The following is a 26,202-nucleotide window of genomic DNA, read 5'->3' on the forward strand; positions in this document are numbered from 1 at the left end:
TTAGGATTTATTTGTATCAATAACATGTTTTTAATAAGTTTTAATTCTAAGGTTTTGATTTTGAATCAAAATCTATTTTTATAGAGTTGTGTTTTTTTAGTGATAATTAAAATGTATGAATACTAGATTATTGATCATTGCATGATTTCTAACATGAATGTGTCCTTGATTTGTCTATATCTTGTTTGATTTGAAATCTACACTGCTATGTTCAGGTTAAATGTTTTTTAATGCCTTTATGTTCTGTGTTTTTACAGGTTTGATTTATTTTGATTAAAAAATTAAATTTTTGTGTTTTTCTGAAAGTTGATTTGGATTTGAATTTTAGTTTAGGTTTGTTTTTTAGGTTACATTAGTGAATGTTTGTTTGGTTTATGATCAAATCCCATCAAGTCAAAACCAGGTAAGAGGTTAAGATATTATTCAGCTAACAATATTTCTGCTAAAAGTTTTCTTTTATAAAACAAAATAAATTTGTGCTGAACATGGTTTTAAAAATAATAAATTTACATTTTTTTTGAAAATTTAAATAAGTTAATAAAATTCAACAGCCCTGAAGCTTTTTTCTCTGTAAATTAATAATTAATATTAATAGACTGATATTTAAATATTATAAATTGACTAAAAAACTCATATAATTTATTTGAAAATTCATCAATTTTAATTAAAAATATTTTTTACCAAATATTAAGTTTAAACTTTCCTGTCCTCATCCCCAATTGCTTATCAAGGAAAAATACCCCTAATTACTTGGGAAAATATCCACACCCTCGCCGGATCGAGTTTAGTAGACACCGACTGGCACAGGTAATTTTGTCATCACAATTCACCGAATAAACCAACGTTAACCACCTCTCCATGGGAGCGACCAACAAACATTATACCAAAAATTTCAACCACGGGGTTCGTCGCAAGTAAAACATAACAAGCAGCTGAGCAACCAGATCTAGAAAGAGCAGACGAGGAAATTACGAGAATAGCAGATTTTACATTCATCAGACATCTCAAGAGGGGTACAAATTATAACAAAGAATATCCATAGTTTAACTGTTAAGCAGAAACACGAGTAGCCATGCAGGACAAGCTCCCAATTGCAGAAACTATACAGTAAGCTTCCCCCCGTGCAGTGGTTCACCGTGAATTTTCTCTGCGTCGCACATATCGGGTTCTGTCATTATATCTTGGTCTGTCATTAGCTCTCTGCGGCTGAGGTTCCACCCTTCTCTGTCTTTCAGGTGGCCTCTGAACTATCTCACCATTCACAAACAACTCAGCTGCCATAAAAGAAAGCCATGAAAAAGTAACATGATAAGCACCTCTAAACTTCACAGTGGTGGCATGAGAACTGCTCTTCACCATCAAGGTGAAGAAGCAACAGAACCAGTGATTACAATTCAAGCAAGGCATTTGTTAATTGAAAGCATGGCGTGTTAATGGAAAGGAAATTGAGCCTCCAAAGCTCTGAATAAAATCTGGAATCTTGATCCAGGCCATGTCTAGTTTCTAGAGACATATTGAAACAGACTGAATGCAGGCTCAACCAGCAAATTTAAACAAAAGATATCCTTTTGCTAAAACAGAGAAGAGTCTAACCTGACCTTTCAAACTAGCATTTCAATTTTCCAATATTACAAACTAACCAAAGATTTAAGTGCTTATGTAACTGGTGTCCTGAATTGTCAAAACTCCAAGATAAATTTTATAAAAGCAATACAATTCTGTATCATCTACAATGATTCTGCACCTCCAATTAGCACAAAAAGAACAGAACAGGTAATGAGTGTATATTAATGTCAGTCCATTAGCATTCAAAGCCAGACATTGCCCATTTGAGGCTTTTAGCTTTGCCAAGATGGACTGCGATAGAGCAAGCAGATAACTATTAGTAAAATGTAAAATGAATAATGTCAAGACACCAAAAGGAGTTTTCGAAAGAAGTGCATTTTATGTATCATCTCCAATGATTCTTAACCACTATTGAGTAAAGGTGGACAGAACAGGTAATGAGAGTAAATTGATGCGAGTCCATTAGCATTCAAAACTAGACATTGTCCATCTGAGGCTTTTAGCTTTGCCAAGATGGACTAAGATAGAAATAACAGCAAGCCATAAACGAAAAGTTACAATCAACCCTATAAATACATTCACCAAGGAAATAACTACACAGTTCATCTTTAAACACTTAGCAATGCTGTAGCAATCATGTTTCATCTCCACTGATCCGCATCTCCATTGAATTTAAAGCACAGAACAGTCTAGAGAGAACAAATTGATTTTAGTCCATTAGCATTCAAAGCTAAACATTGCCCATCTGAGGCTTTTAGCTTTGCCAAGATGGACTAAGATAGAAAACACAGCAAGCCATAAAAACGAAAAGTTACAATTAACCCTATAAATACATTCACCAAGGAAATAACTACACAGTTCATCTTTAAACACTTAGCAATGTTGTAGCAATCATGTTTCATCTCCACTGATCCGCATCTCCATTGAATATAAAGCACAGAACAGTCTAGAGAGAACAAATTGATTTTAGTCCATTAGCATTCAAAGCTAAACATTGCCCATCTGAGGCTTTTAGCTTTGCCAAGATGGACTAAGATAGAAAACACAGCAAGCCATAAAAACGAAAAGTTACAATTAACCCTATAAATACATTCACCAAGGAAATAACTACACAGTTCATCTTTAAACACTTAGCAATGTTGTAGCAATCATGTTTCATCTCCACTGATCCGCATCTCCATTGAATATAAAGCACAGAACAGTCTAGAGAGAACAAATTGATTTTAGTCCATTAGCATTCAAAGCTAAACATTGCCCATAAGGCTCTTTAGCTTTGCCAAGATGGACTGTGCATTGAAGTAAATCAAATTATACCATCACCATTGTTTCTTCCTATAAAAACCTTCAAGCAGAACACCTTTGTCAAAATCACGCACACCCACACATAGAGAGCATCTTAACCAACTCCGAAACAAAAGAAAATTAGTTGCGCTCTTATAAGGAAGTGCAAAGTCTTACCACCATAGTCCTTGTACTCGGGGTCAACATATGAATCCGGGAGGACAAAGAGAACACCAGGCAAACCTGTTAACAAAGAAATAAAAATCAATAATCACGAGGAAAGACATTGTAAATCCATTTCTTGAGTTGCAATGAGTTAACATCTGAACAGACCTTCAAGCTTGTTAGAGGTTTCCTCATCAATCTCGCATCCAAATCCAAAATACCTCTCACAGGAAACATTATAAATCTTCTGCTTTGCTTCCTCTTCACTAGAAACAAAAGAAACAACACAAAAAACATTTAGCAGTCAAGAAACCGACAAATATCGAAACTTTCAATTAAAGAACGAGACCCGTAAACCCATTTTACCTGCCAACAACTTTGGATAAAGTTTCAATATAACAATCAATCATTTGCTGCTTAGTGGCACCCTCACCACCAGGCTTATCCATAACAATAAGCCAGTGCTCATAATCACAACCAGGGAAAAGTGGGGCCATCTCATTGGGTGGCCGGTCACTGAAGTTTGACCCCGAGTTCAAGGGCGAGTAGCCCGAGTTGCCGGCTCGGTTAACCCGGCATCGAATGGAAGTGAAACGGGCGGCGGGGTTAGTGGTTTTGTTGATAGATTGGAGATTGTGAGAGAGTGAGGGTAAAGATTGGCGGCAGAGAAGAGTGGGAGGTGAGGGAAGATGGGTTATTGAGATGGTGGAGAGGAGGCGTTTGGGGAGGAGGACGCAGAGATTAAGGTGGCGGGTGGTGAGGGAGCGAGCTAGGGTTGGGGTCATTTTGATGAAATTAGGGTTTTGGAGATTACCATTGCAGCTGAGGGGTTTTGGGGGGCTATTTATTAAGATGGATGGGATATTTTTGCTTTGGGCCTGGAGGACTTTGAGTTAGAGAATCTTGGGCTAGGCTTTGGGTCCAGAGGATTTGGGTTGGTGTCTATTAGAATTCTTTTGGATACTTTATTTGTGATAATGTTGATTCTTCCTCTTCTTTTTTTTTTAGAATAATGTTGATTTTTCTTAAAATTAAAAGTTTTTTTTTTTTTTTACCTTTGTATACGATAATAATAATAATAATAATAATATATTTGATTTAATAAGGTATAATTTCATGTGTTATAGTTGTCTCTAATTGATTTTGGTAAAAAATTAATCAAATTGAATAAATCTAGTTAAATTAATGTAAGTAAACTCATGGTTAAGTTAGCATTGAAAGAAAAAAAAATATTTAATAAAATTAGCTAAGAGAAAAAGAAAAGGTGAAGTATTTGAAAAACAGAGCGAAAACGCACCTGTAAAACACCGGGTTCTTGAATCAAGTTGGGGTCATAGTACCTCATGGGAGGTCTCATTATTTCCCGGAGCAGGACCTCAGGCAGCTCGGGTACGGCTGCCGTTGCTTTAGGGCAGTATCAGGCTTGAGTTGAGCCCGACGTCTTACTAACCATGGGCCACATACACGTTTGTCTGCCCAGTTCCCTCTGCTTTCTGACTGTAGCTCTTGCCGGATTTGTGCTTCGCGGCCACCAGGCGGTGGTTATTGCCGTTTTGTTCTCTTCCATTTCAAGTAGAAGCAATCAAGTCCCTTATTTGCTTCTCTCGTCGGTGCTGTGTATCAGTGGCGGGAAGGATTTGTCTTTTTGTAAGGACAGCTCAGCTTGTGTCCTGTTTGGACCAAAGTTTTTAAACCAGCCCAGCTCATGACGCGGCCTGAAGTTTTGGGGTTGCATGGGCTCATCTATACTTAAAAAAAAATAATGATTTAATTATAATATTTTTTAAATTTAAATTATACTGTTCTAAAACGAATTTAAAATTTTTTAAATGAATTTGACACAGTTTTAAATTGATCTATTTGATTAATCAAATTACATTAAATTATTTTTATATGATTTAATTTAAAATCTAAATTAAATATTAAGACCAGGTTAATAAATTATAAATTGACCCATCAGTATGGAAAGTTTAATAACACTGAATTAGATTAAAGAATACCAGCCTTTAACATACACACCTGATGGTATCAAATTGGTTAATGATGTGGTGTGGATGAGCTGTGTCACGTATATTTAAATTTCTTTATGAGAATGAGATCAAAAGCATTGTATTTTTTTTTATTAAATAATAAAGGCTATTGAGATAAATTATTTTTTAACAATTTTAAAAATATATTTCTTACATGTGTAAGAAAATTAATGAGTTTTAAAAAAACTAATTCTAAAAAGTTCAACTTAAAAACTTAAAAAATAAAAAAATAATCATTTTTTAAATAAAATAAAAAACTCTCAGATCGATCCACTAGATTCCAGCAGCATTTTATATCTTATTCTGACTAGGTGCCACAAATAATTTCGTAAAACTTGATGATTGTTTTCCCTTCCACGTTTATTCTTCTTTTTCTTTCTTTCTTGCTTGGCAGGACCAGCAATCCTTTATTTCCAAAGAAGGAGAGCCACAATCTTACACTAAGCTAATGATGCACGTTATATTTATACACAACTTGTTAATTTAAAAAGATCAATGAATAGAAAGGTCAAAGATAGTGATTATCTAACACGCAGATGTTTAATAGAATAATAAGAACAGGTTACGTGAGTCTAGTTTCATTTCTAGACCAATTATTCTTCATTTTATTTACGTGTTGAGTACAAATACTTGTAGGTTTGACAAGATATTAGACTCAATATTTTTGAATTTAATTAAATAATAAGCTCAAATGCTTGTAAATATAATAAGACGTCAAACTCAATCTTTTGGACTTGGCTTCATGTTAAGTTCAAGCACTTATAAATCTGATAATATACTAAACATAACTCTTTTTGGGCTTAGTTGCTCATGAAGCTCAAGTGTATATGGGTTTGGCAAGATGTTAAACCCAAATCTCTCGAATTCACATTATACCCAAATGCATGCAAGTCCGATAAAATACCAGATCTTATGATAATCATTCTCTTATACCTTTTAGGTGTATAAAAAATATTTTAAGAATCAGTTATATTTTAATTAATATTAATATTATGATAGGGTTATCTCTCTCAATATTGAATACAATATAAAATTTTTCTATAACTCTACTATTTTTTTATCAGCACTAATAATGTATAAGGGTAATTCCCATCAACATTAATGTTGCACTAAGAAATTTTTAATTTTCTTATTAAAATATTTAAGAAGAAAAAAGCTTTCAATCCTTTAAGCAAAACAACAAGGCTCAAATACAAGAGCTATAAATATATATTAAACCATCTAGGTAAAAAGATTCATGATCTTTATTTTCTTATCATATATTCTTCAAAGCATTAATTTATTATACAAAAACTAAGAGTAAGTGTTCTTATTTTTAGAGTTTAATGTTCTTCTATTTATTTATTACAATTCCTTATTGAAGAGTTCCTAAACCCTACAAAAAAATATAGTTTTGTGGGTACCGAGACTTATACCACTAATTCTTTGCTCTTCTTTTCCCATTGAATGAAATATTAACGAAAATATGTGATTATCTCATTTTTAAATATTCAAACACTATTTTTGAATATTTTTGAATTAATATATTGAATTTAGCAAATTTTTTATTTTAATATCATAAATTAAAAAAAAATTATTTTAATATATTTTTAATTTAATTTAAAAATATCTTCCAGCACTCTAAGTTTTTTTCCATCACCATCCATTTGAATGCAAAAGATGAATTGATTGTTGATGTCATACGTGTGAACCTTTGTCATATTTTCAAAGTTGAGAGTATGAACATTATCCCGAGAATATCATGTCGATAAAATAATTATTTTACTTTATTCAAACCTTTTCTTTTAATTAGTTTTTTTTTAATCCGTCTCGATCTAACTTTCCCTCTATCAGATGATTAATTTAATTATTATCCACGGACTTGAATAATGAATGAAATATTAATGATGTCTTTAGAATTATGATAATATTTATTTTTTAAAGTTTTTTATTCAGAAATATAGTAAAATAATATTTTTTTTATATTTTAAAATTATTTTTAATATCAACAAAATAAACTAATTTGAAAAAAACATTTTAAAATACAAAAAAAAATATTTTTGAAAATTCAAAACCATCGAGTTTATGTTAAACAATCATTTTCACAAATACCATTCAAATTAGCAATTTTGTTTGGTCCCCGTTTTCTTCATCTCTTTATTGTCCTTCTTCACTGCACGTTCTTGTCAAGAGAGGCTTACGTGTGTGGAAGTATTTTAGACATGAATGAGCAATGCTTATCTCTTACACTTGCAAGCTAGTTGGTGGAAACTTCTGAAACGAGGTAGATCCTACGTTGTCTGTAACGGAGCATGACAAGAAATGCGGTCACCTCTGAAACATGCATCAGCATGGTTTAAGAGAAACTTTAATTATAATTTTTCTAAATTTTCATTTATCAGTTGGAAAAAAAAACTTAGAGTAGGCATATTGATAGAAGAATTTAGAAAATAGTTTAAAGTGTAAATGTTAGAAATATTATAATGGACAAACTAACGAAATAATGTTTTCCTTCTCTCATCAATTAATTTATTAGTTTGTGTTCGGAAGTTCCTTTTCTTCCCTCTGTTTGTTTATAGCTGTCTTGACATTGACGAGGATTTGAAGGCTTTTAATTGTAATTTGAGTAGAGGAATTGACAAATTATTTGGGTCTTTCGAAGGTGTTGCTCTCGGTTTCTATTTTTATTTTTTAAGAATTTTTTTTTTATTATGTTGCGCTATGCATACATTTTTATCCCACCGACCAAAATCTTAGTTCCAGATCGAGTCCTTCTAACGTTGTCTTTGGACACAAAACGAAGGCATCAATTTTATTTTTTTTAGTTTTTTTACATGGATTTGATGACGCCCTGGGTGGCCATATATCAAATCAAATTATATATCATGACTTAGTTTTGAGGAACTTTAGAGAAGCTATGCATAACACTATATAATTTGAAATATTCTGTAAGAAAAAGAAAAAGAAAACAGTAAATGGAAAGGCAATTCATTGGAATATTCTAAAGATAATATGAAAATTAACGTCTTCTTTTTCGTTTGCTTTTTAGGGTTCATGAAATTTGCTAAGAGTCTCTATCGTGCATAATTTCTTCATTGCCCACCATTCATTGAACCCCTTCTTGTCCTGGAAGCTTATGTACTTGAGCACTACAACTCAGCAAGAGTTCAAGAAATCTACCAACTCAATTCATTAATCACAGGCACAGAGCTTTCTACGATCGCAAGTACTGGGCACAAGCTGCATGTTTGACGCAAGGTTATGCTATTGATTTCAACGTGTGATGAAATACCAACTCAGTCAACTAATAATCTGTAAAGATTTCTGCCCAATCACAACTCACTTTAGCTTTATATATATATAACGTGCCATTTCATCCACCTATATATGATCGGTAGCTATCTGTATTCACCGGAGAATACCGAGTCTTAATCAGCTAGATACTTTTCTTCTTTCTCTGCTGTTCATGTAAAGCGAGAAGGGAAACCAAGTTGCGCATGCTTTAGGCAGGCAGGCAAGCTAGCTAACTCCAATATGGGTAGAAGATGCCCCGCCTTATTTCTATTTCATCACACTTTTTATCCTTTAAGCGAGAGGTAACTGCCAATCCTTCCACAAGGGAATTGGTATATTATTTTGAAAATAAATTCTAGAAGATCGTTAAAGGGAACGTGTGCTTAAAATCCGATGATAAAGCAATTCCGGCTATATATATATATATATATATATATATATATATCATGCTGTAAGATTCCTCTTTGATGAGAAGACTCTTTATGGAGTATTTTAACAAATCACATGTCACGTCAACTCACAGCATATTTCCAAGTAATAAAGTGGAGATCAGTATACAGTTATAAATGTTAATTACAGCAGGGGTGCTTCTTGAGTTCAGAGAATGGAGAGGAAGTGGAGCTACGAGGAGCTCAGAACATTGAACTTTGTCGTGGATGAAACAACCTGATACCTGCAAAATGGGACATTTAAGTTAATACATGTTTTACACAACCAGGGCCATCATTAACAGCTCAGAATCAGGAGAGATTGAAGAGCTCACTCACAGTAATTCACCAAAATGGACTGCATTTTTTCTATTAAAAAAAATAAGAGGCAAATGTTCAGCCCCTCTCTCCCTTTCTCTCTAAATTTAATATAAAAATCAAATAAGATTAAATATTAAAAAGTAAAATTAAAAAATAAAATCAATCAAAAAAATAATAAACAATCAAAAAAATAAGAATTATAATTGAAATAAAAAATAATTAGAGGACAACTTTTGATTTTGACTAATCTAGTGCTATTCTTGATTAGAGAAGAGAGAAAAAAGGGGGGAACTCACTCATAGCCGAACCACCACAAATCACTGGAGGTTGGTTATTTTTGGTTGTCGAGAGTCGTCGCACCCGCCTCTTGAAAAGTGCTGGCCTCTTCCACACTTTGGTATATATCACACATGTGCCAAATGTTTTTTTTGTTTTTTTAGTAACATTTTACATTTTTAAAAGTACTGAATTTCTCTTACCTTTATTTGATAATGATAAAAAAAAAAAATCAAGATTAAATAACAAAAAATCCTTGGACTTGAGCCTAAGAAAATTATATTTCAAGGATAATCAAGGCATTTTAAATATCAAATTGAAATGAAATTCCGATGAAGTTCTTAGAGACAAGTTAGGTGAGTTTTGTTTTTAAGAGCTAAAATTATTTGATTTTGTTTTATAATAGTAAAATTATCATTTTATTGTGTGAATCTTCCGTGAAACATGAATGTATGTATAATTAAATACTAAATGTTTTAGCTTTTGTTTTAATTTAATGTGACTTAATAACAACGTAACCAAGAGGATTGTGACCTAAATGTCCTTTCTGCAGTGCCTAAATTTGACGGCAATTGTCTACTCCGCTCATCTAGAAGTTTGGTAAGATATTCATATTACCATTAGTCAAAGAGCAAAACGTCAAATATGAAAGCATGGAAAAGTCAATTTTCTTCTAGCGAGAACTCCATCCCTTAATTCTAATTCGCTTCTTTCTCGTTCCTTTTGAGGTTCGATGCATTAGAGAATCTATATTCTCTTCTTCCTCACCGGTAGATGGTGAATTTGTCCGATGTAGCTAGAACGGAAGTGCTCCTCGAAGATGGTGTGGATAGTGCTCAGATTAGTCAAGTTGATTATCGGATTATATAAAAATAATTAATATATTTTTTTCAAGTAAAAATTTTTTAATCTTGAAATTTCTACAAACACACTCTACTTTATATTTATATTTTTTATTAAATAAATAAAAATAATGAAATTTAAACTTGTCTGATATCTTATTAAAAAAATTATTTTAATTTAACTATTTAAGTTGTTAAGTGAAGTTTATAATATAATTTATGTTATGTTATAACAGAATGATTCCTAAACATAATTAAAGATAATGATTTTGCTGTTTTCACACTACAAACCATAAATATTTTACATTGTCACTGTCCGATTTTAAACTCGTCCTCGGGGAAGGTTTGACCGTTAAAAATTTAGGATTTCATGAGTAAAGATAGACGGCAAAGCTATGGAAAACGCAAGCATGACGCCCACACCTTGTAACGAGGAGCTAGCCTTGTCGTATTATAATAATAGTATTTCTTCAGTAACATGGGTCCTACTCAGGCCAACCAGAGAAGAACCGCAAACACACGGTTGACCGAACCCAGAGAGAATAGAGTGAAGAGCTAGGATATTTAGGAATTACAAGCCATCAGGCTGGAATCAAATTTTATAAGATAACCATTTTAATTTAATAGGTTAAAATGTGAGGTAAGATTTTATAATATAATTTATATTATTTTATAACACAATCTTTTAAGTAAAAAATATTTTAGAATTGAAACTTACACAAGTTTATATCAAGGTTGTTAATTCCGTTTCGGTAGATGTTTCGTTTTTTTTAATTGGAACGAAATGTTTCAGTTTCGGAGTGTTTCGGCGTGCCGTTTCGGGGTTGTACTGTTCATATATATATATATATATATATATTATATATATATATATTCCACAAACATAATTCAAATTCAAGATAAATTAATTATAAATTATGCAATACAAACACAATGCCAAATAAATATAATTTTTAAAATTTAAAATATTTTTAAATAGTAAAGATTAAATAGATCTTTAACTTAAAATAATATAAACCATATATTAATTTTTAAAAATAATATTTTTTGGCCGAAACGGAACAACCGGAATGAAACCGGAACGTTTCGGCCGGAATTTCCGGAACGAGCCGAGATTTAAAATGAGATGAAATTTGTTCCGTTTTGTTTCGTTTTTTGAATTGGTATGAAATGTTTCGGCCATTTCGGGCGGAACGGAACGAAATTGACAATCTTGGTTTATATTACCTTGTGGTTGATTTTTTTATCAAATAAATAAAGATGGTGAGATTTGAACTCGTGATTGTTTGATTATTAAGACTTTGATATCATATAAAAAAAACCATCTTAACCCAATAGTTTAAGTTATTAGATAAGGTCTAAGATATAATTTATATTATTCTCTAACAAATTTTATTATATGATCATGAATATTTAAGTATATTCTCATCTCCAACAAATGAGTTTGAATAATGTAGGATTTAATTTCTTCACCTACCCAATTTAAAATAAGTCTGAACTTAAAAAAAGACAAACTATATTTTCATTCATGGAGTATAAAACCATAAAATAAAGTCTAAACTTCAAATTCATGTGTGAAATCATAAAAATTCACATACTATATTATAAAATAAAATTACAATTTCATAAAATAAAAACGAGTTAAAAAAGCGAGTGGAACCCGATTGGACGAATCCTTCACCCGCCTCCGCATCTAACTCTAGTCAAATTATACTGGATTTTATACGCTTCTAATCCAGCCAGATAAAATCCCATTCAAACATATCATATTATAATAAAAAGGTCGGGTGAAATTATAATCCATAGAAGATAGCCCTTATTCCTATTATTCCTTTTATGAAATTATAATCCATAAAAGCAAATAAAAGCTATTTTATTTGCTTTTATTTTAGATTTCAGTACTATACAGGTTGATTTAGAGTTTGTTTCTTAACTCTCTTTCAACCATCTGATTTTTTTTATATATATAAAAAAGTAGTTTTATTAGAAATTGTTGTAGTTACTACCTAGGTAAGGAATTATATACTCTTTAAGGTAAGTAAAAAATAGACTGATTATTTTTTAAATTGTTTTTATTTAAAAATATATTAAAATAATATATATTTTTTATTTTTTTAAAAATTATTTATGATATTAACGCATTAAAAATGATCTAAAAACACAAAAAAATATATTAATTTGAAGTAAAAAAAATAAAAAAATTTAATATTTTTAAAAGTGCTTTTGAAACGCAAAAAAAAAAACCGGGTCTAAATAAAATGAATGATAGGATTAATTTTCAACAGATAGGAGATGAATCGAAGATGTGAACAAAGATTGTTGTTTTGTCAATTTCTTGGGATCCTTAATGTTGATATTGTGGGTGAACTGGAGATCAGGTTGGAGACCATAACAAGGTTGACTGGAAAGTGACAACACGGAATGATTTTTTTTATTTGGAAGTCAAAAGAGTGTTTAAGTCTAAGAATGCCTTGAAAAGGACTCCAAATGAAGAAAAGAGAGGTTTCCTTTCCTGAAATTCGAGAGTCCATTACATTGCTTAGTCGTCGATGAAAGATAGAAACCTCAGACTTTTGTTCCCTTTAATTTCTTTTACTACAAGTGTGAAGGAAATATACTCAACTCTCGACGAGGTTGAAGCTCCCATGTCGTTTATTGGCTTGTCGTTTCTCTGTAGCAGGTTAACTAGGTTAAGGCAGGTGGCTTAAACCTTTGATGAATTATATTAAACTATTATTTATATCTTAATGCTTTCTTAATTATGTTGGATGTCAATATTTTTTGTCTTAATGTTATCCCTCGTTGTGCAAATCAATGCAATTATCTTAATTCCCATGGTTTTCGAATGTGAGCGCATATTGATTAATATAAAAATATGACAACTTAATTAAGAGAAAGGTATCGTTGAAAGAAAATATAAATGGGATTAAACCATACATTATCATTGTTCCATATATAAGCTTTCTAACAATGTAAAAGTACTTTGAAATTCATTTTTAGTTATTTTTACATTTCTAAAAAAATGAAATATATATCTTAAACTAATTACAGTTTACAAAATGAAGATATATTTGCTTGATTCTATTAAAAACTATATATGAAAAAAAAGAAGTTAAATTTAGTTGAAAACTTCTAGTTTTATCTCATTGGTAAAGTTGTTTAATAAATGTTAAATTGAATTGTTTTTTTATTACATATCATTGACATTGTCAAATTTTTTTAAAAAATTATTATCCAACAACATGAGGAGCAAACTTAGCATATGTACTGATAACACTAATTTTACAAGGGTTAGGGCTCTCACCATTATCCTCTCAGAGACAATATTGTCAGGAGCAAAGAGTTAACTAACATACATCATCACCTTTCCACCTCTGCTTCCACCAATTACAAGAGACAGAGACCCCTAGGGTAAAGTCTTGTTATCAGGCCTTGCTGAAGCTTTTCCTTCTCCTTCAACTATCAGTCCTACAAAGACAAAAACAAATATAAAGCTAGAAGCAAGGATAAAGAAAAAGGACCATCAACCTAACTTGTAAAACAACTTGGTAGAATCCATGGGTCATTTCATTGACTTCATACATAGTTGAAGTCAACTCCAGCACAACACAATTCTTCTCCTTGTTCGAGATTTGATGAGGTTTTCTATTTACTTTATGAGGGGGCCTTCAGTAATGGGAACAACTTTAGATGGGTTACAGTTCTTCTCTGAGATTGAGTGTCCCAATAAATCTTACAACTAGCCATCTCCCCCTTAATTTCTTGACATGTATTGGCTTCTTAACCAACGTGTTCTTCATGACACCATTGTTTATATTGGCAAAGGTGAAGAGCCACTACACGTCATTGTTATAATCAGTGCCGACAACAAATTGATAACAACTTTTAAAAATGTTGACAGTAGGCTCGAGCCTAATGATCCTACAAAATTTTCAAATGAGGATATGATCGTCCATCCATTGGGGTGTACCTAGTCTTGACCCAGCTAACAGTAGTTGAACACTTCCCTTGCAACCCTTGAAGAAGGAATGGATACCCCATTAAATACATACAGATGAAGATGATAATTTTAAAATAACCTTAAATGAAGCCCAGGGTCTACTCACTGATATGCTCAGCGAGGTCGGGTATTGAGCCACGCACTTTCCAAATTAATAGTGGGGTAGAAATTCTACATCCATAGCACTTGCGCTGCTAGGGACGTTGTTCTTAAGAATTTAGGGCAACCTTTCTCTCCTTTAAATGTCTCTAACAGGGATATGAGGGGGACTCCTATGAGACCTCCTATCCTGGGTGTTTCTGGTAAAGGAAGGAGAAAGACTCATACAATAAAGTTTTCTCCCTCACACACCAAAGAATGATGCTAATGTAGCTCTCCTTCTTGTACTAGGGTCCATTCTGATATATCTTTGTCCCCTATTGCTTTTTCAAGCTTAGTTAGAACATGAACTTCTCATTGGGGATAAGAACCCTTTTTTTTTAGATGGATCCAATGTTCATGTGGTCCATTTGTTTTATTTGAAAGAAAGGCAAAAAAATTTTAGAAAGGGAAATATCTGAAGTGGGTTTTTTCTTGAATTGGAGAAGAGATGATCCAGGGTCTTGTTACAGGAGAAAATTTTCAAAAAATCATAGAAAGTGAAAGTAAAAGAGAAGCCACAAGCAAGAACTATAAAGAAACAAACTTTTCATTCCTATTGTAGGATAAATACCATCACATATCTAAAAACTCCACTCAATTACTACATTAAAAGCCAACCACCGTTTTATTTCTCGAGAGACACCTCCTCTTAGTAAGGACAAGCCACTTGGTTTGAAGATCCCAACAATCTTATGTGGGTATGTAAGATCTTATAGGGAAGGTAAAAAAGGTCTTATTTATTGCAAACAAAGACTCTTAAAAATCTTTGCATATAAAACCTGAAGATTTGGGGCCTATTAATAGATCAACATTCTTTTTTTTTTTGTTTGATCTTCCCTTTAAAAGAATGATCAAAGAGAGGGAAATTGTAAGATCCCACATCGGCGGCTGAGGGGTGTGTTGCTGGCCTTATTAGTAGTGCTGGTGCTAACATGTTGAACGTGTTTTGGGACGTCAAGCCCAGTAGTGGCCTCGCGTCACCAGGAACAAAATCGTGAGGGAGGTAAGGCCCGAAGCGAACAATATTCAGCATGTTGGGCCGGGCTGTTACATTTGGTTTCAGAGTCGACCTCACTGGCTGTCTGGTTGTGCCGACGGGGTCGTCGGGCTCCTTAGGGGGGTGGATTGTAAGATCCCACATCGGCGGCTGAGGGGTGTGTTGCTGGCCTTATTAGTAGTGCTGGTGCTAACATGTTGAACGCGTTTTGGGATGTCAGGCCCAGTAGTGGGCTCGCGTCACCAGGAACAAAATCGTGAGGGCGGTAAGGCCCGAAGCGAACAATATTCAGCATGTTGGGCTGGGCTGTTACAGTAATAACCTATCATCTTTAAGCTCTGCCAAGCATTGAGCCTAGACACATGTAGATCCAATGAGGTGTTTGTTTTTTTTAACGCGAGAGGTATTTTATCCTAACAAGTCAGAGATATTTTATTTTGATAAGTCATAGATATTTTATCTTAAAACATCAGAGATATTTTGTTGATACTTTAACCATTCTCTTTAATAAATAATGTGGAAACTATGTAATCTTTTAAAAATTTTAAGTTATTTATTTATTTTGTATCAGTTTTGAGTGGGGTAATTAAACCATAATCCATACTTTATCTAAAACTCAATCTTTTTCCTAGAAGGTGATAAAATGAGTTTCACTCTATGAATTTTATTCATAATATTTGTATATCAATTACAAGTTAACAATTCATCAATACATCTGCCTTTATATAGCAGTAGGCAGTAAAACTATTATGGAAAGACTCCTATAATTACGGTCTGTTACAAACTAATTTCTAACTGATATAAATATATTATGTATAGTTAATAGTAAAGTGAAACTAATATAATATTTAACACCCCCTCTCAAATTGGTGCATAGATATCAGTCATGCCCAATTTGTCGAGACTGGTATGAAAGATTTGGTTGGATACTGCCTTCGTCAGTACATTTACAAGTTGATCTTGAGATCAAACATGAGGAACTTCAATAATCTTTTCTTTCAATTTTTCCTTGATAAAATGTCTATCAACTTCAACATGTTTAGTTATATCATGTTGGACAGGGTTATGAGCAATGTCGCATGCCGCCTTGTTATCACAATACAACCTCATCGGACTTGTTTGTTCAACCTGTAATTCCTGCATTAAATTTTTTATCCATAATAATTCACATATTGCTTTGGCCATTCCCCTGTATTCAGCTTCAGTTGAGGATCTAGCCACTACTTCTTGTTTCTTACTTCGCCAGGTGACCAAGTTTCCACCCACAAATGTGAAGTATCCCGATGTAGATCTTCGATCTTGTATTGAGCCTACCCAATCAACATCGGTATATCCATCAATCTTCAAGTTGTCCTCTTTTTTAAATAGAATTCCTTTACTTGAAGATGATTTCAAGTAACGCAAGATACGGGTGACAACTTTCATATGTTCTTCACTAGGGGAGCATATAAATTGATTGATTACACTTAAAGCATAAGCTATATCAGGTCTGGTATGTGCAAGATACATTAATCTTCCCACTAGTCTCTGATAACGTTCTTTATTAGTGTGAATTTGTTGTGGATGTATACTTAGTTTCAGGTTTTCTTCTATAGGAGTGCTGACAGGACTACAAGCTGTCATACCTATTTCTTTTAACAAATCTAAGGCATACTTTCGTTGTGATAAAAAAATTCCTTCTTTCGATCTTGATACTTCAATACCAAGAAAGTATTTTAAGTGACCTAGAGATTTCATTTCAAATTCTTAGGCAAGATGAGTCTGCAAAGCTTTCTACTCTTCAGGATTATTTCCGGTTACTATCATATCATCCACGTATACGATTAGAGCTGTGACTTCCCCCTTTTTTATTTTCAGGAATAACGTATGGTCAGAGTTACTTTGCTTGTATCCAATGGATTTCATGAAATTAGTGAACCTCCCGAACCATGCTCTCGGAGATTATTTTAACCCGTATAAGGATTTCCTTAACCTGCATACCTTTGTGCTTCCTTTGATTTGCATAATGCATCAAGGAGGTAATTCCATATATACTTCTTCTTGGAGATCCCCATGCAAAAAGGCATTTTTTACGTCAAGTTGATATAGGGGCCAGTCAAGGTTCACGGCCAAAGATAGTAGGATACGAATAGTATTTATCTTGGCCACCGGTGCAAATGTTTCCATATAATCAATCCCATAAGTTTGAGTGTACCCTTTTGGTAACAAGCCTTGCTTTAAACCTTTCAATAGTGTCATTCGCTTTATGTTTAATGGTAAACACCCATCGACATCCAACTGGTACCTTTCCTGCAGGAAGTTCAACTACTTCCCATGTGCAATTTTTTTGAAGGGATTTCATTTCTTCATTCATGGCCTCTTTTCATCTTAGATCTGTTATGGCTTCCTGCGCACTGCTAGGAATAAATATAACAGATATTTGATTCATAAAAGTTTCATTTTCCTTTGATAATCTATGATAGGACACATAATTACTCATATGATAATGAGGATTAGAGGTAAGAAGTGGTTCATACAAAGTTTTGGGTTTTCCTCTCGTGGTTCTGTGAGGTAAAACTTTGAGTTGAGTTTCAGAACTTACTTGAGGTTCAGTTATGGATTTAAGTTCAGGATACAATTGTAGTGGGGAAGCTGGTAATTGAGGTACCTGAGTTCCTTGTTGTAGTACCTCTATTCGGTTTTCTTCACTGTCAATAGTTTGTTGTTGTTCTGCTCCTATATATTTTTCACTATTTCCATCTAATGCATCTTGCATGGTATGTGAAGATGCATTACTAGGATGCTTATCTCTTGTAATATATTGGTCATCATAACATGTCTGCCAATTACCCTTGTTGTGCTCCTGACTTGAGGATTCAAGGGGAGAGTTCAACAACTCAGTGAGTAGATATAGCAATGAGAAATATACACACACGAGGTAATATAGCAATGAGAAATATATATACAAGTATGGCTTTAGTTCTTATACGAAGGTTTATCAAATAGGCCATAACAAGAATATCATATGGTAGAACTCGTCAGAAAATCAAAATGCAATGAGCATGAGGCTCCGTACTGTGGGATGATCAGTCCACACAGGTTGGTGACTCCCCCGACCAACTAGGGTTCAGATACGATGTGCACAAAGACTAACACTACCCTGTTAGCATGGGTATTCTGACTGACATACCATAGGTTCATAATCATAATCAAACAAACATATTCATATCTCAAAGCTCAACTCATGACATCAATCAAATGAGGAGCTATCAATTCAGAATTCACTTCAAAATACATACTGGTTCATATCAAGAATTCAGATTCAATAATTGATCATGCTTTATCATAACAAGGATAATAATCAATATATATTATCAAGAAGCATGATCCAATTCATATTAACAAATCAAATATTTATAGTATTTCTCATGCATATGGAAAATTATCTACTCACCTGACTCAAAAGCAAATAGAAGCCAAAAGCAGACACTGAAGAAAATCCTACTGACGTCCCGTCGGTAGAATATCAGAATTATCTGAATACAAAGGAGACATATTCAAGAATGACTCGAAAGAACATATAACCTATTTAATACACTTAACTAAGTGTGTATTCCGTAATCTTATATGTTTTTGAACTAACTAGTCACTTTTCTCAAAAACCCAAAATCTAACGGTTTTCCCGAAATCTAATCCATAATAAAAACAACTAATAAAATAGATAATAATTCACTAAGTAACCCTTAATTATTCATCAAACTAATATGCAAAAGCTAATATTACAGCTAGGGACTAATCTGGAATTTATCATATTTTTAGGGCCAAATTGTAACTTTTATCAAATGGAGGACCAAACTGAAATTTGTCATAAATCCATGAATATACTGAAATTATGACCTTAATTAATCCTCAATTCTATCCAGGATGTATCATTATGCTTCAGGGATCATTCTGGAATTTTACTAAATTTTTAGGGTCAAATTATACTTTTTGTCAAATTGGAGGACTAAATTGAAAGTGTTAAATTCTCTTATCTATACAGTAAATCTGTCCATAATTCATATTTTATTCTGTTTAGAATCTCGGAATATGCTCCAGGGACCAAGATGAAATTTTCCAAAGTTTGGGGACTAAACTGTAATTTCTGTAAATTGAGGGACCAAATTGAATTTTCATCATCTTTAACCTCAAACCCAGAATTTCAACAGATCACCTACTGTTAACCCCTGATTTCTAACACAAATTCACCATTCAAACAAAACCATAACTCAAAATCATCATAATCTTCCACAATCAACTTAATAATCAATTACCCACAACAATCAACCCCTAACCTTCAATTTAATTCATCAATTAAACCAAAAAACACAAATTCTCAAAACCCTAACATTCATCAAAACTAAAATTAAAGCTTAATTAACATATTATACACATTAAACAACCTAAATCTTACCTTTTTCACTTATTTCCTCCAATTCTCTTCCTTTTTCCCTTATTTTCCCCTCTTTTCTCTTCTTCTTCTTTCCTTTCTCACTTCTGCCGATTCTCTTCCTCTCAAAATCAGATTTCTATTATTATTATTATTATTTTTACTTCCTATTTATATTTATCAACTATTTATCCAATTACTACTATACCCCTCATTTAATTTATTCCTACATCTAAGCCTTCAAGGGGTTTCTAGGCTTTTCCTATCCCTTTAATACAAAACATCACAATCTCCCCACCTTATAAAAGTTTCGTCCTCGAAACTTAATAGAAAAGATTGAATACTTACCGAGATTATCGAAAAGATGAGGATACTCCTCACACATCTTATCCTCAAGCTCCCATGTCGCTTCCTCACGTGAATGGCCTTTCCATTTCACTTTTACTGAAGCTATGTCCTTCGACCTAAGCTTCCTCACTTGTCGGTCGACTATAGCTTCCGGTTGCACCTCATAAACCATATCATCCCTCAAGTCAATGGGATGAACCTCTAATACATGTGATGGATCTGCCATATATTTCCTTAACATGGAAACATGAAATACCGGATGAATAGCAGACAAGTTTGGTGGTATGCTAACCTATAAGCAACTACCCCAACTCTATCCAGAATCTCATACGGTGCAATGAAACGAGGACTCAACTTGCCTTTCTTCCCAAACCTGAATACTCCTTTTGTAGGTGATACTTTTAAGAACACACTATCACCCACTGAAAACTCTAAGTCACGCCTTCTTCTATCCGCATAACTTTTCTGTCTACTCTGAGCTGTTTGAAGCTTCTTTCTAATTACCTCAATCTTCTCTGAGGTAATTTGAATCAGCTCCGGTCCCATTAGCCTCTTCTCACCAACCTCAAACCAACAAACCGGTGATCTACACTTTTGGCCATACAAAGCCTCATAAGGTGCCATCTCTATGCTAGCCTGATAACTGTTGTTGTAAGCAAATTCCACTAATGGTAGGAACTTACACCAACTAACTCCAAAATCCATAACACAAGCCCTTAACATATCCTCCAAGGTCTGAATAGTCCTCTCAGACTGACCATCTGTCTGAGGGTGAAAAGTTGTACTCAAATGCACCTTAGTACCCATAGCTTCTTGAAATTTCACCCAAAACCGCGATGTAAACTGTGGACCTCTATCAGACACTATCGAGATTGGCACTCCATGCAACCGTACAATCTCACTAATAAACAATTCTGCCAACTTTGCATATCCATAAGTAATCTTAACTGGCAGAAAATGGGTTGATTTTGTCAACCTATCAACAATCACCCATATCGAATCATAACCCTCCCGACTCCTAGGCAATCCTGTCACAAAGTCCATTGTGATCCTTTCCCACTTCCATTCTGGAATCAACAATGGTTGCAACAATCCAGGAGGTTTCTGGTGTTCACCCTTTACCCTCTGACAAGTCAAACACCTAGAAACAAAATCTGCTACATCAGCCTTCATCCTATTCCACCAATAACACACCTTAAGGTCTTTATACATCTTGGTAGAACCTGGATGCATTGTGTAAACTGTCTGATGTGCCTCTATCATCAAGTCTCTCCTCAGATCATCAACATCAGGTACACAAAGCCTATCCCTATACCTCAGCACATCATCATCACCAATCACAAAACCTACAGCCTTACCCTGCTCAACCTCATTTCTAATCCTGAGTAGTGAATCATCTTTCTTTTGAGCTGCTTTTATCTTATCAAACAAATTTGACTTAACCTGAAAATGAGCAATCATTGCTCCAGCTTCACTAAGATCAAATCTGATTCCTTCATCCACTAACTCATACAGCTCCCTAATCAGAGGTCTTCGTACTTCCTGAATATGAGCTAAGCTCCCTGATGATTTTCTACTCAAAGCATCGGCAACTACATTTGCCCTACCCGGGTGGTACTGTATGGTACAATCATAATCCTTCAGTAGTTCCATCCATCTCCTCTGCCTCAGGTTTAGATCCCTCTGCTGAAAGATGTATTTCAAACTCTTGTGATCTGTAAAGATCTCACAAGTTTCACCATACAAGTAGTGCCTCCAAATCTTCAAAGCAAAAATCACAGCCGCCATCTCTAAATCATGTGTAGGATAGTTCTGTTCATGCTTCTTCAGCTGCTGTGAAGCATAGGCAATAACCTTGCCATGCTGCATTAGAACACATCCTAACCCCACTCTCGAAGCATCACAATACACTGTGTAACCACCAGAACCTGATGGTACTGCTAGAATAGGCGCTGTAGTCAATCTCTCCTTCAACTCTAAGAAACTTTTCTCACAAGCTTCAGACCACTGAAACTTAATATTTTTCTGCGTTAACTTAGTTAATGGTGCAGAAATTCGAGAAAAGTTCTCCACAAACCTCCGATAGTAGCCAGTTAAACCTAAGAAACTTCTAATCTCTGTCGCCGAAGTAGGCCTAAGCCACTGCTTAACTGCTTCAACCTTTTGAGGATCAACCTCAATCCCATTCCTTGACACTACATGCCCAAGAAATGCTACACTCTCCAACCAAAACTCACTCTTTGAGAACTTGCCATACAACTGATGATCTCGCAGAGTTTGAAGCACCATTCTCAAATGTTGCTCATGCTCCTCTCTAGACCTCGAATACACCAAAATATCATCAATAAAAACTATCACAAATCGATCAATAAATTGGCCAAACACTCTATTCATCAAGTCCATAAAAGCCGCTGGTGCATTCGTCAACCCAAAAGACATCACTAAGAACTCATAATGACCATACCGAGTTCTAAAAGCTGTCTTTGAAATGTCTGCCTCCCTAATCCTCAATTGATGATACCCAGATCGAAGATCGATCTTAGAAAAGAATTGAGCTCCTTGTAACTGATCAAACAAATCATCTATACGAGGGAGTGGGTATCTATTTTGAACTGTCACCCGATTCAATTGCCTATAATCTATACACAACCTCAATGACCCATCTTTCTTCTTCACAAACAACACCGGAGCTCCCCAAGGGGACACACTTGGTCGGATAAACTTTTTATCCAACAAATCCTGCAGCTGCTCCTTTAACTCTCTCAATTCTGCTGGCGCCATTCTATATGGTGCCATTGATATTGGTTCGGTGCCCGGAACCAAATCAATACAAAACTCAATCTCCCTATATGGAGGCAATCCAGGTAAGTCATCAGGAAAGACATCAATAAACTCTCTAACTATAGGGACTTCATCTAATTGAGGAACTTCTTTCTCTACATCCACTATATATGCTAGGTAGCACTGTACCCCTTTTCGAGCCATTTTCCTCGAGATAGCCGACAACATAATTGATGGAGACCCAATCTTATCTCCTTGAAATACCAACCCAACTTCTTGATCTAGATCAAACATTATTTTCTTACCCCAACAATTTACCGAAGCCCTATGCTTAGCCAACCAATCCATTCCTAAAATCACATCAAAATCAACCATATCTAAGACATTTAAGTTTCCCATAAAGATCTTATCTCCAATCTCTATTTCACAATCCAGATACACATACTTTACTACTATTAACTCATCTAAGGGAGTGGAGACTGAAATGGGGAATTTTAACAAGGTTGGTTGTTTATCTAACCTCATAGCAAAATATGGGGACACAAATGAATGAGTTGCACCCGTATCAAACAAAACTTTTGCTTCACAATAGCAAACCATAAGAATATGTTGAGGTGCGGATGTACTGCCCTACCTCCTATACCTTGCATCTCTAAACTACACAATAAGGACATCATCTTTATTGTCATTTACTCTAATAGTATCAGCTATTCATCTATTCCTCGACATTTCTTAAAATAAAAGAGAGAGCACTTAAGTCATGCTAGAACAAATAGCATGGTAATTATCACAAAATTATAGGAAAGCATATCTATCACGAGGAAGAAGACATGCTTGATGAGAATTTAAAATTTAAAAAAAAAAAAAAAACAACAAACAAGACGATACAGATCCTAATGCTCCATTTATTATGAAATTAATTATATTATTGTTTCTTTAACCTAAAGCTCTGATACCAAGTTTGTCACGACCCGATTCCCGAATCCATGACCGGCACATAGGCAAGGTTCCCCTCCAAGGTTCCAAACCTATACGAACCCAAACTTACATACAATCTTATCCTTCAAAACTCAATCAGAGTTGTTCAACGCAACATAAACAACAAACTAACTTCATAATATAATTTCATAGTTTTGGAGCACTAACTTGACATAAAAAGAAAGATACGAATTACAACCAAAAGCAGGTTCGGAAGGTTCAACAAAAGTAACCCGCTATCAAGCTATAAGCCTGAAAAGAATAAATAATGAGAGGGTGAGTTCAACAACTCAGTGAGTAGATAACGTTTAATATACACACACGAGGTAATATAGCAATGAGAAATATATATACAAGTATGGCTTTAGTTCTTATACGAAGGTTTATCAAATAGGCCATAACAAGAATATCATATGGTAGAACTCGTCAGAAAATCAAAATGCAATGAGCATGAGGCTCCGTACTGTGGGATGATCAGTCCACACAGGTTGGTGACTCCCCCGACCAACTAGGGTTCAGATACGATGTGCACAAAGACTAACACTACCCTGTTAGCATGGGTATTCTGACTGACATACCATAGGTTCATAATCATAATCAAACAAACATATTCATATCTCAAAGCTCAACTCATGACATCAATCAAATGAGGAGCTATCAATTCAGAATTCACTTCAAAATACATACTGGTTCATATCAAGAATTCAGATTCAATAATTGATCATGCTTTATCATAACAAGGATAATAATCAATATATATTATCAAGAAGCATGATCCAATTCATATTAAAAAATCAAATATTTATAGTATTTCTCATGCATATGGAAAATTATCCACTCACCTGACTCAAAAGCAAATAGAAGCCAAAAGCAGACACTGAAGAAAATCCTACTGACGTCCCGTCGGTAGAATATCAGAATTATCTGAATACAAAGGAGACATATTCAAGAATGACTCGAAAGAACATATAACCTATTTAATACACTTAACTAAGTGTGTATTCCGTAATCTTATATGTTTTTGAACTAACTAGTCACTTTTCTCAAAAACCCAAAATCTAACGGTTTTCCCGAAATCTAATCCATAATAAAAACAACTAATAAAATTGATAATAATTCACTAAGTAACCCTTAATTATTCATCAAACTAATATGCAAAAGCTAATATTACAGCTAGGGACTAATCTGGAATTTATCATATTTTTAGGGCCAAATTGTAACTTTTATCAAATGGAGGACCAAACTGAAATTTGTCATAAATCCATGAATATACTGAAATTATGACCTTAATTAATCCTCAATTCTATCCAGGATGTATCATTATGCTTCAGGGATCATTCTGGAATTTTACTAAATTTTTAGGGTCAAATTATACTTTTTGTCAAATTGGAGGACTAAATTGAAAGTGTTAAATTCTCTTATCTATACAGTAAATCTGTCCATAATTCATATTTTATTCTGTTTAGAATCTCGGAATATGCTCCAGGGACCAATCTGAAATTTTCCAAAGTTTGGGGACTAAACTGTAATTTCTGTAAATTGAGGGACCAAATTGAATTTTCATCATCTTTAACCTCAAACCCAGAATTTCAACAGATCACCTACTGTTAACCCCTGATTTCTAACACAAATTCACCATTCAAACAAAACCATAACTCAAAATCATCATAATCTTCCACAATCAACTTAATAATCAATTACCCACAACAATCAACCCCTAACCTTCAATTTAATTCATCAATTAAACCCAAAACACAAATTCTCAAAACCCTAACATTCATCAAAACTAAAATTAAAGCTTAATTAACATATTATACACATTAAACAACCTAAATCTTACCTTTTTCACTTATTTCCTCCAATTCTCTTCCTTTTTCCCTTATTTTCCCCTCTTTTCTCTTCTTCTTCTTTCCTTTCTCACTTCTGCCGATTCTCTTCCTCTCAAAATCAGATTTCTATTATTATTATTATTATTTTTACTTCCTATTTATATTTATCAACTATTTATCCAATTACTACTATACCCCTCATTTAATTTATTCCTACATCTAAGCCTTCAAGGGGTTTCTAGGCTTTTCCTATCCCTTTAATACAAAACATCACACTGACAATAAATTATAATTAAGAGTTGGAACAACTAATACGAAGTCAAGACTTATATTTTCAGTAAGGATGACAGACCCTTTCCCATTAACAAACGATAAGGTACCATTTGCTGATGATATAATATATTGTTCTGATGGTTTAAAAGATTGAAGCCATAACTTGTCAAAGGTCATATGATCAGTAGCTTCGGAATCAATTATCCATTCATTTCTACTGCTAAGAGTGGATGTATGAAAGACTTTACCAGATTCTTCCTCTATT

General features: G+C 33.8%; 1 protein-coding gene and 1 long non-coding RNA gene across 2 annotated transcripts; both read right to left on the minus strand.

Annotated features, from left to right (window-relative positions):
• Positions 1 to 968: 968 nt before the first annotated feature.
• LOC118057505 (multiple organellar RNA editing factor 2, chloroplastic) lies at positions 969 to 3,845 on the minus strand. Its single transcript, XM_035070108.2, has 4 exons — positions 3,379 to 3,845; positions 3,181 to 3,278; positions 3,025 to 3,090; positions 969 to 1,274 (listed from the first exon to the last, which is right to left on the minus strand). Exons 1-4 carry the CDS (start codon positions 3,795 to 3,797, stop codon positions 1,132 to 1,134), a joined length of 726 nt encoding a protein of 241 aa, XP_034925999.1. The 5' UTR covers positions 3,798 to 3,845; the 3' UTR covers positions 969 to 1,131.
• Positions 3,846 to 23,953: 20,108 nt separating this feature from the next.
• Positions 23,954 to 25,793, minus strand: LOC140955903 (uncharacterized). Its single transcript, XR_012170637.1, has 3 exons — positions 25,676 to 25,793; positions 24,678 to 24,759; positions 23,954 to 24,087 (listed from the first exon to the last, which is right to left on the minus strand). It is a non-coding gene; the product is annotated as an uncharacterized lncRNA (long non-coding RNA).
• Between the last annotated feature and the right edge of the window lie 409 nt (positions 25,794 to 26,202).

This window comes from Populus alba, chromosome 8, assembly GCF_005239225.2.
Source record: "Populus alba chromosome 8, ASM523922v2, whole genome shotgun sequence".
NCBI lineage: Eukaryota > Viridiplantae > Streptophyta > Magnoliopsida > Malpighiales > Salicaceae > Populus > Populus alba.

Excerpts from the sequence above, each read along its gene's own strand:
- LOC118057505 (XM_035070108.2), bottom strand. The coding sequence starts at position 3,797 with ATGACCCCAACCCTAGCTCGCTCCCTCACCACCCGCCACCTTAATCTC. Across the intron at positions 3,279-3,378 it reads TTATCCAAAGTTGTTGGCAG|TGAAGAGGAAGCAAAGCAGA; the intron begins GTAAAATGGGTT and ends TTTTGTTTCTAG. Across the intron at positions 3,091-3,180 it reads AACCTCTAACAAGCTTGAAG|GTTTGCCTGGTGTTCTCTTT; the intron begins GTCTGTTCAGAT and ends CTTTGTTAACAG.